The sequence below is a fragment of the Procambarus clarkii genome, chromosome 14 (assembly GCF_040958095.1).
Source record: "Procambarus clarkii isolate CNS0578487 chromosome 14, FALCON_Pclarkii_2.0, whole genome shotgun sequence".
In the NCBI taxonomy this organism is placed as follows: Eukaryota; Metazoa; Arthropoda; class Malacostraca; order Decapoda; family Cambaridae; genus Procambarus; species Procambarus clarkii.
In genome coordinates, this window is record NC_091163.1 from 10,478,038 (window position 1) to 10,496,053 (window position 18,016).

The 18,016-nt window shown below is 45.1% G+C and overlaps 1 protein-coding gene across 8 annotated transcripts in view; it reads left to right on the plus strand.

The window, feature by feature from the left end:
- The window catches only part of Imp (IGF-II mRNA-binding protein), a 426,087-nt gene that overhangs the window by 374,820 nt on the left and 33,251 nt on the right, over positions 1-18,016 (plus strand). The window contains exon 1 of one of the 8 annotated variants that reach the window (XM_069324363.1): positions 2,811-3,258. The exons of 6 other annotated variants lie outside the window; for them this stretch is intronic. In XM_069324363.1, coding sequence (XP_069180464.1) covers positions 2,830-3,258 — 429 coding nt within the window. In that variant the 5' untranslated portion in view covers positions 2,811-2,829. Of the gene's footprint in view, positions 1-2,810; positions 3,259-18,016 lie in introns of those variants that run through there. One more of the 8 variants, XM_069324364.1, reaches the window with a different exon arrangement.

The following is an 18,016-nucleotide window of genomic DNA, read 5'->3' on the forward strand; positions in this document are numbered from 1 at the left end:
CCATCTGCACCACCGCTCCCATGGATGGGTTTAGGGTGCATAATAAATTAATTGAAGCAAGGAACGACGGCTGAGTGGACAGCGCTTGGGATTCGTAGTCCTAAGGTTCCGGGTTCGATCCCCGGCGCAGGCAGAAACAAATGGGCAGTTTCTTTCACCCTGATGCCCCTGTTACCTAGCGGTAAATAGGTACCGGGGAGTTAGACAGCTGTTACGGGCTGCTTCCCCGGGGTGTGTAACAAAAAGGAGGCCTGGTCGAGGACCGGGCCGCGGGGACGCTAAGCCCCGAAATCATCTCAAGATATAACTAGATATTACTAGAACAACTAGAACAACCCTTCTCAGGCTAGTAGCTTCGTAGAAACTGCAGCAAAGCTCAAAGTTCACATAGTAACATTCTGTATTATTGAATCTCGGGTTGGTTATGTATTTTGGTTCTGTTGACAATTTATTTTGTATTTTCAAATACAAAAAAATGGCTAAAACGGAGCGAAGGCCGTGCCACCTCTTGGGTGGCTTAATCTTTATCAATCAATCAATCTGGCGTCTCTCTCACAGGAGACGGCTGTAGAAACCACGGGAGACATCTCCCGTCACGTAGGGTGCAGTCGCACCTCCACAGATCTCCAGTATCATTTATTGATACTGGTGATGGCTCAAAAGGGCCACCACTTACGGGCTATTCATGCCCGTGCCACCTTTTGGATGGCTTAATCTTCATCAATCAATCAATCGGAGCGAAGGGTGGGGGGGGGGGGATGGTGGATTGACTGACCATAGAATTAATATTATGATGATAGGCTGCGGTGGATGAACTATTTGGCTTCTAAGATAACCGGCCAGTAAATGTGTAACTAAAATAATCATAATTAAATACGTACGTCACCGCCATGTTGAATTCAGGCGCGTCTAGTTACAGACTAAAAGTGTAATGTGATTATTTACGCGCTTCTGTAGATGTCTGGACCAGCGGTCTTGACTCAATCGAGAATTGGGGGTTCGAATCCAGGGTGGGACAGATATGGTTGGGCGCATTTCCTTTCAGCTGATGCCTCTGTTCACCAGGGAGTGGGTACTCAGGACTTAGCCAGTTGTGGGGTTACATCCTGGGCGGGGTCAGTAATTTTAAGCTCGATATAAGCCTAACGTGTATGAATACACACTGGCTGCCTGTCCCCCCGACACAATGAATTATTATTATTAATATGGATGTTAAACCGGACCAAATTAACTACTTAATTTGATGATTTATGCTAATATTAACTGCGTGTGCACAGCTTGTCAATGCTTAATGTGTTAAAGCAGTTCAGCAGAGGTTTTATTTAAAGTTTCAAGACAATTTTCGACTTGGCTATAGTACTGTTGAGAGTTTAATCACATAATAGCTATATAAGCTATAGCTATATAATAGTTGATACATTATATAACGAATCAACATTAACTGATGCCAACTACATATACACATTTTGAGCACATGGAACATACGAGTATGAGGATAATAGTACAGTGAAACAAGTTTATTTAAATGATTGCTGTAATTTACTCTATAACTTTGTTATATAACGGATATTAAACCCACCATTTTCAAATATTAAAAATTTAAACACTATTGGTCCCACTTTAGCGTCAAGGAAACTTCCGGCTTCCTCAGCTCTAAATAAATCCGGCTAGGCAGTAGGCCTAATATTGTATACCTAAATTCGTAGTTTATTGTAAACCTTGGCCGGTTAATTTATTAGTTTACCTCGTGAGGTAAGCGGTTGCTTCAGTGCAAGTTGTGGAAAATAGTTGTTATAAATGTTTGGTGGTGGGCGGCGCCAGCGGGGCTGCCAAGATGGTGTTCACCAGACGCCAGGTGGCTACCTCCCCACCACCTGTGTCCCCTTACACCAGGTGGCGCACTCTACCACCTGTGTCCCCTTACACCAGGTGGCGCACTCTACCACCTGCGTCCCCTTACACCAGGTGGCGCGCACTACCACCTGCGTCCCCTTACACCAGGTGGCGCACTCTACCACCTGCGTCCCCTTACACCAGGTGGCGCACTCTACCACCTGCGTCCCCTTACACCAGGTGGCGCACTCTACCACCTGCGTCCCCTTACACTAGGTGGCGCACTCTACCACCTGCGTCCCATTACACCAGGTGGCTACCTCCCCACCACCTGTGTCCCCTTACACCAGGTGGCGCACTCTACCACCTGTGTCCCCTTACACCAGGTGGCGCACTCTACCACCTGCGTCCCCTTACACCAGGTGGCGCACTCTACCACCTGCGTCCCCTTACACTAGGTGGCGCACTCTACCACCTGCGTCTCATTACACCAGGTGGCGCACTCTACCACCTGCGTCCCCTTACACTAGGTGGCGCACTCTACCACCTGCGTCCCATTACACCAGGTGGCGCACTCTACCACCTGCGTCCCCTTACACCAGGTGGCGCACCCTACCACCTGCGTCCCCTCACACCAGATGGCTCACCCCACCACCTGCGTCCCCTCACACCAGATGGCGCACCCCACCACCTGCGTCCCCTCACCAGATGGCGCACCCCACCACCTGCGTTCCCTCACACCAGATGGCGCACCCCACCACCTGCGTCCCCTCACACCAGATGGCGCACCCCACCACCTGCGTCCCCTCACACCAGATGGCGCACCCCACCACCTGCGTCCCCTCACACCAGATGGCGCACCCCACCACCTGCGTCCCCTCACACCAGATGGCGCACCCCACCACCTGCGTTCCCTCACACCAGATGGCGCACCCCACCACCTGCGCCACCACACACCAGATGGCGCACCCCACCACCTGCGCCACCACACACCAGATGGCGCACCCCACCACCTGCGCCACCACACACCAGATGGCGCACCCCACCACCTTCGTCCCCTCACACCAGATGGCTCACCCCACCACCTGCGCCACCACACACCACACCACCCAAGCCTACCCACGGGGCCGGTACCCACCCAGGTACCCACGGGGCTCTGACCCAACAATGTACCCCCGGCCCGGCTACCGACCAGTGTACCCCCGGGGTGGGTACCGACCAGTGTACCAGGGGGGCGGCGACCCCGGAGTGTACCCTCAGGGTGGGTACCCAACCAGAAACCCATGCTACCTGTACCCGGCCAGACACACTCGGGGCCGGTGCCTTCCCGGCGGGTACTTGGGGAAGTACCCCTTTGGGTGCGGGTACCAGCCACCACCACCACCGGGTACTGGGGCTCCTGGGGACATCAGTGGTGGCGGTTCTGTAAGTTTGACCACAGCCTACACCCCCTGGTGACTACACCTTCCCCTCCCTCTCGTGTGACAACACCCCAACTCCCCTTATGTGACCACACCTCATGTGACAGGACCCTCCCCCGTGTGACAGGACCTTCCCCCGTGTGACAGGACCTTCCCCCGTGTGACAGGACCTTCCCCCGTGTGACAGGACCTTCCTCCGTGTGACAGGACCTTCCCCTGTGTGACAGGACCTTCCCCCGTGTGACAGGACCTTCCCCCGTGTGACAGGACCTTCCCCCATGTGACAGGACCTTCCCCCATGTGACAGGACCTTCCCCCATGTGACAGGACCCTCCCCCATGTGACAGGACCCTCCCCCATGTGACAGGACCCTCCCCCATGTCACAGCACCCTTCCCCATGTGCCAGGACCCTCCCCCATGTGCCAGGACCCTCCCCCATGTCACAGCACCCTTCCCCATGTCACAGCACCCTTCCCCATGTCACAGCACCCTCCCCCATGTCACAGCACCCTCCCCCATGTCACAGCACCCTCCCCCATGTCACAGCACCCTCCCCCATGTCACAGCACCCTTCCCCATGTGACATCACACTCCCCCATGTGACATCACACTCCCCCATGTCACAGCACCCTTCCCCATGTCACAGCACCCTTCCCCATGTCACAGCACCCTCCCCCATGTCACAGCACCCTCCCCCATGTCACAGCACCCTCCCCCATGTCACAGCACCCTTCCCCATGTGACATCACCCTCCCCCATGTGCCAGGACCCTCCCCCATGTCACAGCATTCCACCACATGTGACAGCATTATCTTCACATAACAGCACTCTCTTCACCATCATCCCAATGTCAAACAAATATAAGTTTAGTTTTATATTAGTTGTAAAAAAATCATTAATAATGAAAAAGTGTTAACATGGGTTATTAGTTTATCTAATTTTGAGATGAATATATGTTAAGCTTATTTACTACAAATGGTTGTTATCTAAGAGTATTCCAGTGGCAGAGTAGGTCAGACTTGTGCTAGAGTATCCTTGAAATACTGGAGGGCCAGGTCCCAAATCTACACAGTAAAATAACAACATACTTGAGTGAATATGGATAAAAATGCAGAATAGAACCAGTGAAGAGCAGAGGTGCCATAGGCACAATCAGAGAACACGTCCGCGGTTGTTCAACGTCCTCTCAGCGAGCATAAGAAATATTGCCGGAACAACAATGAACATCTTCAAGAGAAAACTAGATAGTTCCTTCCAAGGAGTGCCGGACCAACCGGGCTGTGGTGGGTATGTGGGCCTGCGGGCCGCTCCAAGCAACAGCCTGGTGGACCAAACTCTAATAAGTCAAGCCTGGCCTCGGGCCGGGCTTGGGGGAGTAGAACTCCCAGAACCCCATCAACCAGGTACAATCAATTGTTGTAATCACCATATTTTGGGAATACCACATATATACATTGACATACATTTGTTTCTGGAACTGTAAAACTAATTTTGATTTTCAAATTGTATACCAATATTTCATGGGACAGTACCAGTATTTTCTTGGACTTGGTGGCTAAATTTATGTGGTTTGATTCAATTCCTTGAAAAAAAATAACATTTGTCAAATTAAAACAATTCTTGACATTAAAGGGCATCTTCCAGAAGTGTTTTACTCTTGGTCTGTTCATTAAATCTTTAAAGTGTAAAAGCCAATTGAGAGTGCATAAGATGAGGATGAGCTGGTGTTACAGTAACTAACAGTCTCCAGCTTTGTGTACAAGTCTATGATCAATTTGGGGTCAGAATCATAGAATAATTATCATTACACTTTCATGTCAGAATTTTTTACACCAAACTTGATACAACATATGATCCATTAGCATTTTAGTTTTCTGTCCAGTTACTTCACAATTTGGAGATACCAATTACCTAAGTGTAATTACCTAAGTGTAGTTACAGGATGAGAGCTACACTCGTGGTGTTCCATCTACCCAGCACTCTGTCATATAACTCTTTGAAACTACTGGCAGTTTTTGCCTCCACCACCTTCTCACCTAACTTGTTTCAATCGTCTACCATTCTGTGAAAGTAAATTTTCTTATATTTCTTCGGCATCTTTGTTTATTTAGTTTAAATCTATGACCTCTTGTTCTTGAAGTTCCAGGTCTCTGGAAATCTTCCCTATTAATTTTATCAATTCCTGTTACTATTTTGTAGGTAGTGATCATATCATCTCTTTTTTCTTCTGTCTTCTAATTTTGGCATATTTAATGCCTCTAACCTCTCCTTGTAGCTCTTACCCTTCAGTTCTGGGAGCCACTTAGTATCATGTCTTTGCACCTTTTCCAGTTTGTTGATGTGCTTCTTAAGATATGGGCACCACTCAACCGCTGCATATTCTAGCTTTGGCCTAACAAAAGTCATGAACAATTTCTTTAGTATTTTGCCATCCATGTATTTAAAAGCCATTCTGAAGTTAGAAAGCGTAGTATAGACTCCTCGCACAACTGTATTGTACTGTACTATACAGTGTGTGTGTGTGTGTATGTATGTATGTATGTACTGTATGTATGTATATGGTGTCACTATGGCTGCAGTGAGACTTTCACCTTCAAACTTAAATTTTCAATTTGCTGAGCATCCTAGTGGCTTTATAAGAATGTAAACACATCATGCTATGTACTCTCATAAATCCAATGTAATTTCTTGTATGTATGTGTATACTGTATATGTATATATAAATATATATACAGTACTGTATATATATAGAATAAAAATAAAATAAAATAAATTAGCTGCTAGTCCAAAGATACACCAGAAATTAGGAAAAAAGGCAAATGTAGTTCCAATAATGAATGGATTTCACACTTGCAACTGACTTAGCCGTTACAATAATCTCCACTGCTCACTGAAGCAGTGAGCAGGAAGCTCAGGAGCCTCTTGAGCGAATTTACATTGAATACTGTGTGAGAAGACAGTGAAATGAAGTGGACTTGATATTCAAGGTTCAGTGAAAATACTGTACAGGTGTATATGAAGATCGTGTAATTTCATTCATATGATTTGTTGTCTATAATTCAATAAATTTTGATTTAATAAAAAAGTTAGAATTCTCTGTTGCTGGATATTTACAGTACTTGATTGAATAAAATAAAAAGATTCTGAAAATAAAAGATTTGGGCAGAGAAGGTTATTGTACAGTAACTAATTAACGGGTACACAGAAAATTCATTTATTACCTAACCCCATGCCTGAGTTTGGAGAGAAGGAGAACTATTGAAACGAACTAAAGGTAAACTACAGATAAACATGAGGTATACTTGGAATTGTTCTACTCCCAAAGCCTAGCCTGGGGCAAGACTCGACTTGTGATAACTTGGTCCAACTAAGTGTAATATTCACTACAAACCGATTGGTCTTGCACTTCTTGCAAGAAAGTATCGAATTTTATCTTAAAACACCTCACACTTTTGTAAACTTTTGTAATTTCAATATTTCCAATGTTTGTTGAGAGGATATTGAAAAGCTGGGGATCTCAGATGTTCATACAGTGCTCTCGTGTAGTACTTTTGACACCGCTGCTCGTTACAAAGTCTTTTCTGCATTTTCAAACAAATCTTTCACTACAGTGTGTTATTTTAGTGTGAAAATTTGGGACTTGGCCTTTCAGTATTTTCCATGTATGTATTATGTGATAACCCCTTGTTGCCTGAGGGGAATAGATAGGGTGGACAAGGACAGCCTCTTAATATAAATTTATAAAAATTGAGCAATCAGGCACAGGTGGAAGCTGGAAAATGAACACAAGTTTAAATGCTCATTCTCTGTACAAATGAAAACGATTGGAATGTACCAAAAGAAGTCACAGAAGCCACTCCACTCACAACTTTAAGGCTAGATATGACAAATAATTTGAACTTCATGAAAGTTGCAGTAAAATGGAAAAAAAACAGCATTTGAATGTAATGACATGTTTTTTTCTGAAGGTGAGGGGGAGGGGGGAGATTTTCATGGCTCCCTGTAGTTAGCTGCATTTAGATAATGCAACACCTATAAATTATATCTCTCGAGTTTTTAAAAGCCTTCTGGGGATCAGACTCCAATCTCCCTCTATCCTCTACCCTCCATCCCTTCAGAGAGCAGGGGATTTATGTTCACCCTCACCAAAGAAGCACTCCTCCCAGCAGCAAAGTAAAACAGACAACAACAATATTCAAAGTTCAAGTCAATGCAATGGCTTGCTACAGCTTTATCTTGGTGAGTTTTTCCAACAAAACTTTGCAGCTCTTCCCATACTTCACACATTTTCTTAACGAGAAAGGGACATCCTCTACTGCCTCTGCTCACAACTATTTTCTTAGGTTGAACCTTACCACTGACTTTCTTGGGACTCATGGTGTGATATATAATAACTTTTATGTTAAAAACCCCAAAAAGGTGAAAACAATGAAATTCTTTACAAAGAATTCAAACGCGATCATCACTAAACGGGAGGCACTGGTAAACTGAAGCGCGGGTGACAGTGCCACCAGGAACCACGCACTAGGTCGCCCATATGCGTATCAACATACTACGTTACTCAAAGCAAAGCTCGTAACCCGATTCAAATTTTACAAAGAAATTGGGCTCGTAATCGAAAAGTTTGTAAATAGGGGGGCATTCGTAAGCCGAGGTGTCACTGTAGTTAGGTCATCCCCTAGTAACAGCTGACCTTCACAGGTGATGACACATAGAAGCTGCAGTCTTTCCCCCTGAACAGTCATCAGTCATGAGCTGAACAAAAGTCAGCCAGTACACCAGACAGGGAATGGAGGGGCCAGTGATCTAGTGATCCCCACCAGAAAGAAGTATGTTCTGGAATATCTGAACAGTGGTTCCCTGTAACTTACTAAAACAGAAAAGAAAGACAAAACTCACAAGGGAAGAGAAGAGCATTGAGCAAACCCCCAAAGGGCAGAGATGAAATGAGAGTTAAACCTGCCCAGGGCAACACAAGCTCATAGGGGACCAGGAACACTAGCCAGGTAATGAGCTGTCAGGACCTTGTTTATCCTTCAAAAACCCCTAACCCAGATATTGGCCAAAGTCATATTAGAGAATGAAGTGACCAAAGCTGCAAGTTTTGAAAATAAGAGGAAAACTTAGAACTAAGGTTAGACTATAGGCTGGCTAGATTGTACTACACTGCAGACAACCTGAGACAAATGAGTTTTTGAATGGGACTAAGGAAATTTGGTCAACAAAGTGTTTCTTATAGTCCCAGCGACTATAAGAAATATTGCCGGAACAACCGTGGACATCTTCAAGAGAGAACTAGATTTGTTTTCTAACAAAAGTGCCGGGCCAACTGGGCTGTGGTGGATATGTAGGCCTGTGGGCCACTCCATGCCAAGGCCAAGCTCTCACAAGTCAAGCCTGGCCTCGGGCCGGACTTGGGGAGTAAAAGAACTCCCAGAACCTCATCAAGCAGGTATTATTTGCATCTTGGATGTTTGTCATTCATGTCAAGAAGCTGTCTGGATCTGTTTGGAACTTTCACACTGTTTATGGGTGTGTTAAAAATAGCCTCATACTGGCCTTTTAGACTTTCACTAATTTCTTTCTGGTCCTCTGTGAATGTACCTTTGGTTGTAATTAAAGGTCTAATACTGGCAGTTTTTTTTTTTTATTTTGCATATGTGAGAAATACTTTTGGATTTTTCTTTATCTCTTGTATAGCTTTCTGTTCAAATTCCATTTCTTTGAGACTCCTATGATACCTTGTTTACCTTGAGGTGATTTTGGGGCTCAGCGACCCCGCGGCCCAGTTGTTAACCAGGCCTCCTTGTTGCTGGACTGGTCAACCAGGCTGCTGGACGTGGCTGGTCGCAGCCTGACGTATGAGTCCCAGCCTGGTTGATCAGGTATCCTTTGGAAATCCATGATCGCTTCAGCGTCTGCTCTATTTCTTTGATATCCCTTTTTAGATTAATATTCCTTAAAATAAGGAAATAAGAATAGAACAATAATAAGGAATCCCATCAAGCAGGTATCAAGTAGATAACATCATTTTTACTGTATTTGGCAACATCCAGGGTATAAAAACGTGCAAATCTAACAAAGTTCATTTTATAGCTGGCCTCCTACATGAGGCAAATGGAGAGTTTGCAGCTCTAACAGAAACTTACACAAGGGACTACCATGATGGTGAAAATGGATCTTGGAATACAATTTTTTCAGATGTGACAGGAAACACAGGCTACAGGGTGGGGTCAGCCTGTATATCAAAGACACACTCATCTGCACTGAGCTGCTAAACACCACAAATGATATGGTGGAAGTGCTGATAATCAAAATAGATCCTAAATGTAGTTATTGTCCTTATATATAAAGTCACCAGAGGCAAATCCTCAGCAGTTTAAAGAACAACTATTGAAAATAGAACACTGCTTAGAAAGCTTCACAAATCCAGCCCCAAACATGCATCCTGCTTGGGGACTTCAACCTACGGCACCTGAAATGCAAACACCTAGCTAATAGTTATATCCAAGAGAATACCAGGAAGTAGCCTAAGTGAACAGTCACATGCAAATGACCTGCTACCATTGTGTGACAGATTTGCCTTATAGTAAATAGTAAAATAGTAAAAACAAATAGTAAAAAAACAAATAGTAAAACCAACTAGAAAAAAAAACATGCTGGATCTCATCTGCACTATTAATGATGATCAGAAAACATAATGATCAGAAACATAATGATTACAAATACCTGTTACTCAGATCACAACTTGACTGAAGTTCTGACAAGCATTAGTAGAAGACCTGCAAAACCAGTCCTGAACTCCAGAGGACGAGAATTCAGCAAATTCAATTTTAATCATAAACAGATTAACTGGGAGCAAATAAATAAAGACCTCACAGAAATAAGCTGGGAAAAACAGCTAGAAAATGTAAACATGAACCAGTACCTGGAAAAAATAAACTCGGTAGCACTAGAAATATGCTCTAACTGCATACCCCTCTAGAAAAAAAGAGGAAGAGCTGCAGATTGAAATGGGAACGGCGTTCCCTCTATAGGTCAAGCAAACAAATCTAGGAATAATTCACCCTGTCACACCCTGTCTCAAGAATGACAAAGAAGGCTAAATAGAAAAATAGAAATGATTGAACTAAAGCTACAAGATTCATACAAAATATGGGAGAGAGAGAGAGAGCAAGAGAGCGAGAGAGTGAACGAGAGAGCGAGCGAGAGAGCAAGAGCAAGAGGCCATCGGTGAAAGAGAGAGAAATCTGAACAGTTTTTTCTCCTATGCAAAATCAAGATAAAAAAAAAAGTACATCTAGTATTTGGCCTCTGCAAAATGGACATGGAACTTTCACAGATGTACACGCTTGGTACAGTCAGGGGAGCCTATCTCCACCACGTTATGTGATGGCTGGTACCACGTGTCAATAGCCCTGTTGCCGAGCTGGTGTTTACCCAGGTCTTTCACGAAGGTAGTGCAGGTATCTCAAGGTGCTCAGAAAGTAAAGGAAGTACCTAAGCGAATTTGGGTTGTGGGAGATTCCCAGGGGAGGTATTTGGATAGCACTTTTTGCCAGAGATAGGGGGGACAGGTTAAGGGTTTGCTATCCAGGAGCTGAAATTGGTGACATTGTTTACAACATGAACCTTATAGGTAGAAAGATGGCTTGGAATACAAGTATTAAGAATAGGGAAGTCAGTTTAGAACAGGAATTCGTACAACTGGTTAGAAATGTAAAAAAGATAAAGAGGGCAAAAAGAAACTATGAAGTTCGTATAGCACGGCAAACAAAGACAAATCCTAAAGGATTTTTTCAGTTATATCAAACAAAGGTTAGGAAAAAGATAGGTCCATTGAAAACTGAGACAGGTCAGATAACGGATAATAACGAAGAGGTGAGTAGTATTTTTAATAAATATTTTAACTCTGTACAGTATTTACTAAAGAAGAACTTTACTCTATGCCTTTAGCCGAACAAGTCTGTGTTGGTGGGGATGAGGACAGATTGACTAGTTGTACAGTTACCAGGGATGATATTAAACAAATAGTGAATCTCAAATCCCCAGGGCTGGACGAAGTGTTTGCCAGGGTGCTTAATGAATGCAAAGAGGAACTTTGCGATCCATTGTCTACCATATTTAATAAATCATTAAGAGTCAGGCAGAGTGCCAGAGTCGAGGAAGGTTGCTAATGTGTTACTAATTTTTAAGAAAGGAGATAGATCAATTATGTCAAACGATCGGCCAATTAGCCTAACGTCTATTGTGGGAAAGTTACTTTAATTGATAATTGCAAATACCATTCGTCTTCATCTTGAAAAACATAATTAATAAATGATTCACAACAGGGTTTTAAAAATGGTCGTTGATGTTTAACAAATTTGCTATCATTTGCTATCATATCGCATAGCAGGGCAAGCAAAGACATATCCTAAAGGGTTTTTCAGTTATATCAAACAAAGATTAGGGAAAGGATAGGCCCAATAAAAACTGAGACAAGTCAAATAATGGACAATGAGGAAGAGATGATAGTATTTTTGATAAATATCTTATATCTGAATTTACTAAAGAGGAACTTAACAATATGCCTTCAGCCGAACAAGTCTATGTGGGTGGGGACGAGGACAGGTTGACTAGTTTAGCAGTTACCAGGGAGGATGTAATGAAACAAATAGTAAAACTTAAACCAAACAAATCCCCAGGGCCGGATGAAGTGTTTGCCAGTGTCCTTAAAGAAAGCAAAGAGGAGCATTGTGAGCCACTGTCTACCATATTTAATAAATCAATAGAGTCAGGCAGAGTGCCAGAGTCATGGAAGGTTGCTATTGTGGTACCAATTTTTAAGAAAGGAAACAGATCACTTGCGTCAAAATATTGGCCAATTAGCCTAACGTCTATTGTGGGAAAGTTACTTGAATCGATAATTGCAAATACAATACGTCTTCATCTTGACGCAAAAGTTGCAAAATGGTTTTACAAATGGCCATTCATGTTTAACAAATTTGCCATCTTTTTATTCCAGCATAGTTGAGGCAGTTGATAGTGGTAAGGATTGTGATGTTGTGTATCTTGACTTTACCCAAGCTTTTGATACAGTACCACATGAAAGACTGATTAAAAAGATAGAGGCTCATGGTATTGGGGGGGGTGCTATATTAAATTGGATTAAGGCATGGCTATACCAAAGGAAACAGAGTTAGTATAAATGGGGTTAAGTCAGAGTGGGAAGATGTTGTAAGTGGAGTGCCTCAAGGCTCTGTCCTGGGACCTCTGTTGTTTATAATATATATAAATGATTTAGATTCAGGTTTGAGTAGTAACATTTGCAAATTTGCCGATGATACAAAAATCGGTAGGGAAATTAACATGGAAGAAGACTCGGTATCACTTCAAGTTGATCTAGATAGGGTTTTGAAATGGTCAAAAGATTGGCAGGTGTGGTTTGGTGCTGATAAGTGTAGAGTTTTGGGGCTGGGTGGTGGTGGTGTTGCAGGATGCGAGCTGGACGGTGTTAAGATTGTGGGGTCGGAATGCAAAACGGATCTGGAAGATGTGATTGGTGGGAGTTTGAAGCCAGAGGGTTGGTGTATGAATGTTCGTGGTAGGGCGGGTGGGACACTGGGATTTATTGGTCAAGGCATTGGTAACACGACACCTGGTGTTGTTCTTCAGCTTAATCTTGCTCTGGTAAGGCCCCATTTAGATTATGCAGTTCAGTTTTGGTCGCCGTACTATAGAGTGGACGCGGGTTCACTTGAGCGTGTCCAGCGTAGGATGACAAGGTTAGTTCCCCAAGTTGGAGGCCTGTCATGCAGGGAGAGATTGACAAAGCATGAATTGCATTCACTGGAAAGGCAAAAAGTTAGGGGTGACATGATAAAGGTTTACAAGTGGATCATTGGATATAACAGAAGGGATATTAATAAGGTATTAAAAGTATCAACACAAGACAGAACACGAAACAATGGGTATAAATTGGATAAGTTTAGATTTAGGAAAGACTTGGGTAAATACTGGTTCGGTAACAGTGTTGTTGATTTGTGGAACCAATTACCGCGTAACGTGGCGGAGGCGAGGTCCCTCGATTGTTTCAAACGTGGGTTGGACATGTATATGAGTGGGATTGGGTGGTTATAAATAGGAGCTGCCTCGTATGGACCTATAGGCCTTCTGCAGTTACCTTTGTTCTTATGTCAACAAAGAAATGAGCGAAATACTGTAGAGTACTGAGGAATCGGTACGACTCTTTTTAGCGAGCCACTAAACACACTGAAGATTGATAATCCAAAGGAATTTTTCAGGATGTGATACCAACATCAAATCATATATCAGATGTCACCCTATCGCCACTGAATTTTTAAGAAGCCATAGACAGTATGTCTATGCACTCTTCACCAGGCCCTGATTCTTGGAACTCTATTTTCATCAAGAATTGTAAAAAATCACTTGCAGGCCCTTCACATTCTTTGGAGACAGCGTAGATACTGGCATTATCTCTGACATACTGAAAACATCAGAGATAGCACCACTCCATAAAGAAGGAAATAAGGCAGAGGCAAATAATTACAGACCTAGAGCACTCGCATCGTAGATGGTACCACTAACGATGGAAGGGATATCATAAAAATCTTTGAAAGAGTGCTAAGAAGTAAGATCACAAAATATATGGAATCACAGCATCTCCATAACCACAGACAACATGGTTTCAGAACAGGGCGCTCTTGCCTGTTACAGTTGCTAGACCACTATAACATGGCCTTAATGCCATGGAAGATAAGCAAAATGCTGATGTAATTTACACAGATTTTGCAAAAGCCTTAGACAAATGTGACCATGGTGTTATTGCACACACAATGCGTGCAAAAGGAATTATCAGAAAAATAGGCAGATGGATCTACAATTTCCTTACTAATAGAACCCAATGTGTAATAGTCAACAAAATAAAATCCCACCATCAACTGTGAAGAGCTCAGTCCCCCAGGGTACTGTGCTTGCTCCAGTACTTTTACATTCTGCAGGCAAAGTAGAGAAACAAGCAGCAGGGAATGGGAAGCTTACTGAGAATCCCAGACCAGACCCAACCAAATCCAAACCTGGAACAGAATTAACCGGGACTACTATCAGTTCACCAGGACCTCAAGCCTGGCAAGCTGGGAAAAGACCAAATCCCTGGCTTGCAGACATAGCTGGGGCAGTCGTTGAGATAGGGCCCCATGAACCCCCAAAAGACAATCAAGTCACAAGTTTTTCTTCAAGAAGTTCTTCAATAACTTCGTTTTCTTCAAGAAGTGTTGGACCCACCAGGCTGTGGGGGATATGAGGGCCTTTGGGCTGTGCCAAACAACAGCCTGTTTGACCAAGCTCTCACAAGTCACAGGTCCCTTGGGGGACCTTTGCCAAGCTGCCAGCTTCCTGTCTTCATCGAAGCCACTAGTATTAGTGGCCCTCAGGTCAAGCCTGACTTGGGCCGGGCTTGGGGTGAACAACAACTCCCAGAACCCCATCCGGCAGGTAACTGCAACTGCCTATGCTAACCAGGTAAATATCCTGGGAGTCAGTTTCAAGCCAGAAGGGAAAATAGAAAAGCAATAAGCATAAAGTCCCGGAATCTCAAATTAATAAAGACGTGCTGGTCCATGTTAAGGAAATCCAGGTACACCACCCATGAACCCACCTGCTAAACTTGGCAGACCTGAACTAAAGTAATTATGCGTAAGGTTTGATAAGGACTAAAACAGATCAACACAAAGAGGTCAAGAATGCACTATAAGTCTGTTGAGTCCCGCTTGGGAATTGGAAACAACTGAGACACCCAACAAAAAAATGTGAATACTGGTAACTCAAGTACCAAAGCCCAATCAAGTTGCATTGACTGAAGAAAACCGAGGGTAGACTCCAGAACTAAAAATTACCTGACACAAGAGGAGGGGTTGAAGATGAATTCCACTGAAGGCACTATCAGGCAATCCAGTAGGCTTACACAATATGGGTCCAGGAGCTTCCATATAAAATCAGATATGACCCCCACAGATCATAAGAGGGGCAAATTATGAAAAAAGACAGAACCAAAAGCCTGTTTTAGAACACGGGCAAAGAGGGGAGGGAGAGGGAAAAAGTCTAGCAAATCCTGGTAGACAGAACTGGAAAGAGAGAGAGAGGGGCAAACTTAGAGATGAGGAACTCGCCAGCCTCTCCAACTCGGAATCCCTGAACACCATAGAGGGCCAACTCCATGGCATCCAAGCGAGCACCATGCCTTAAATAATGAACATGGGAAATTAACCTGTAAGACAGCAGCTGACTGATAAGTCTCTTCCCTATGAGGCATCTCAGTGTGAATAGAGACCCAGTGAACATGAATGTTGCATTCCTTCCTAGTAGAAGGTATCATTCACCCAACAGGCAGCATGGCAGAGACAACAAATAACCATCAGCATGTTGTAAAGTTGATGAACATTCCCCAAACTTGCAAGTAGTGAGTGCAGGCTCAGCTGACCAATCCATAATGAATCACAAAAAAGACACGTGGGACTTGCCAGGGCTCGAAGATAAACACCAAGGAGGACACCCAAGCACTAGGGGTTCTCACTGGATGACCCGACTCTAAATGCAGCACAGAGGGAAAATGTAGCTACAAAGGGCGTCATCGACACACCATATATTCAAGCATGCAGACCCCAGTATACCCCTTAATCACCATTCGGCCCCTCCAGAAAAAAACCCGCAGAAGGAACCGGAGAACAGGATAAATTGAGGGGTACGCAGGGATTCGCCTGTTCCTCAGCCCTTGAAGTCCCAAAAGATAAAGGAGCTGGCCACTCGTGGGGCAGTCAGATTTGTGTGACATCAAGCAAAGGTCTGGGGGGTTGTTGACAGGGGGGGGGGGTGGAGCTCCCATGGTGCAGATGTCTGCAGGGGGTGGGTGGAGCTCCCATGGTGCAGATGTCTGCAGGGTGTGGGTGGAGCTCCCATGGTGCTGTTGTCTGTAGGGGGTAGGTGGAGCTCCCATGGTGCAGATGTCTGCAAGTGGTGGATGGAGCTCCCATTTTGCAGATGTCTGCAAGTGGTGGATGGAGCTCCCATGGTGCAGATGTCTGCAAGTGGTGGATGAAGCTCCCATGGTGCAGATGTCTGCAAGTGGTGGGTGGAGCTCCCATGGTGCAGATGTCTGCAGGGGGTGGATGGAGCTCCCATGGTGCAGATGTCTGCAAGTGGTGGGTGGAGCTCCCATGGTGCAGATGTCTGCAGGGTGTGGGTGGAGCTCCCATGGTGCTGTTGTCTGTAGGGGGTAGGTGGAGCTCCCATGGTGCTGTTGTCTGCAAGGGGTGGGTGGAGCTCCCATGGTGCAGATGTCTGCAGGGGGTGGGTGGATCTCCCATGATGCAAATGTCTGCAGGGGGCGGGTGGAGCTCCCATGGTGCAGATGTCTGCAAGTGGTGGGTGGAGCTCCCATGGTGCAGATGTCTGCAGGGGGGTGGGTGGAGCTCCCATGATGCAAATGTCTGCAGGGGGCGGGTGGAGCTCCCATGGTGCAGATGTCTGCAGGGGGTGGGTGGAGCTCCCATGATGCAGTTGTCTGCAAGTGGTGGATGGAGCTCCCATGGTGCAGATGTCTGCAGGGGGCGGCTGGAGCTCCCATGGTGTAGATGTCTGCAGGGGGCGGCTGGAGCTCCCATGGTGCAGTTGTCTGCAGGGGGTGGGTGGAGCTCCCAGGGTGCAGATGTCTGCAAATGGTGGGTGGAGCTCCTATGGTGTAGTTGTCTGCAGGGATGGCTGCAGCTCCCATGGTGCAGTTGTCTGCAGGGATGGCTGCAGCTCCCATGATGCAGTTGTCTGCAGGGATGGCTGCAGCTCCCATGATGCAGTTGTCTGCTGGGGGTGGCTGCAACTCCCATGGTGCAGTTGTCTGCAGGGATGGCTGCAGCTCCCATGATGCAGTTGTCTGCTGGGGGTGGCTGCAGCTCCCATGGTGCAGTTGTCTGCAGGGATGGCTGCAGCTCCCATGATGCAGTTGTTTGCTGGGGGTGGCTGGAGCTCCCATGGTGCAGTTGTCTGCAGGGGTAGCTGCAGCTCCCATGGTGCAGTTGTCTGCTGTAGCAGAGGATGTATGATCTAACTACTAGCTGGATAGTTCACAAAGTCATTCGCTGTACGGCTTGTTCAATTTATATGGACCTTGCAGTTATCTGTTGTACTTTGCTTACTTTCTGGAGGGTTATTTCTTCAATGAGGGTGATTATAAATGAAGTCAAATCAATTTAAAAAGTATTCATAAATGGTAGTAGAGTACACTTATAGGACATACTGTCGTGTCTTGCTTTGTGTCACAGAGGTGCACAGAGGTGACATGAAGGTGTGGAGCTAAGTAACAACAGTCAACAAAAACAACCAACCAGTCAGGATAGAACCAGTGAAGAGCAGAGGTGCCATATGCACAATCAGAGAACACTGTATAAACATCAGAGGTCCACGGTTGTTCAACACCCTCCCAGCGAGCATAAGAAATATTGCCGGAACAACCGTGGACATCTTCAAGAGGAAACTAGATTGTTTCCTCCAAGGAGTGCCGGACCAACCGGGCTGTGGTGGGTATGTGGGCCTGCGGGCCGCTCCAAGCAACAGCCTAGTGGACCAAACTCTCACAAGTCAAGCCTGACCTCGGGCCAGGCTTGGGGAGTAGAAGAACTCCCAGAACCCCATCAACCAGGTATCAACCAGGTAATTAATGACAGCTAGAAGAGGACTGTCAAAGCCAAACAATGCTTCTTGCCTCATT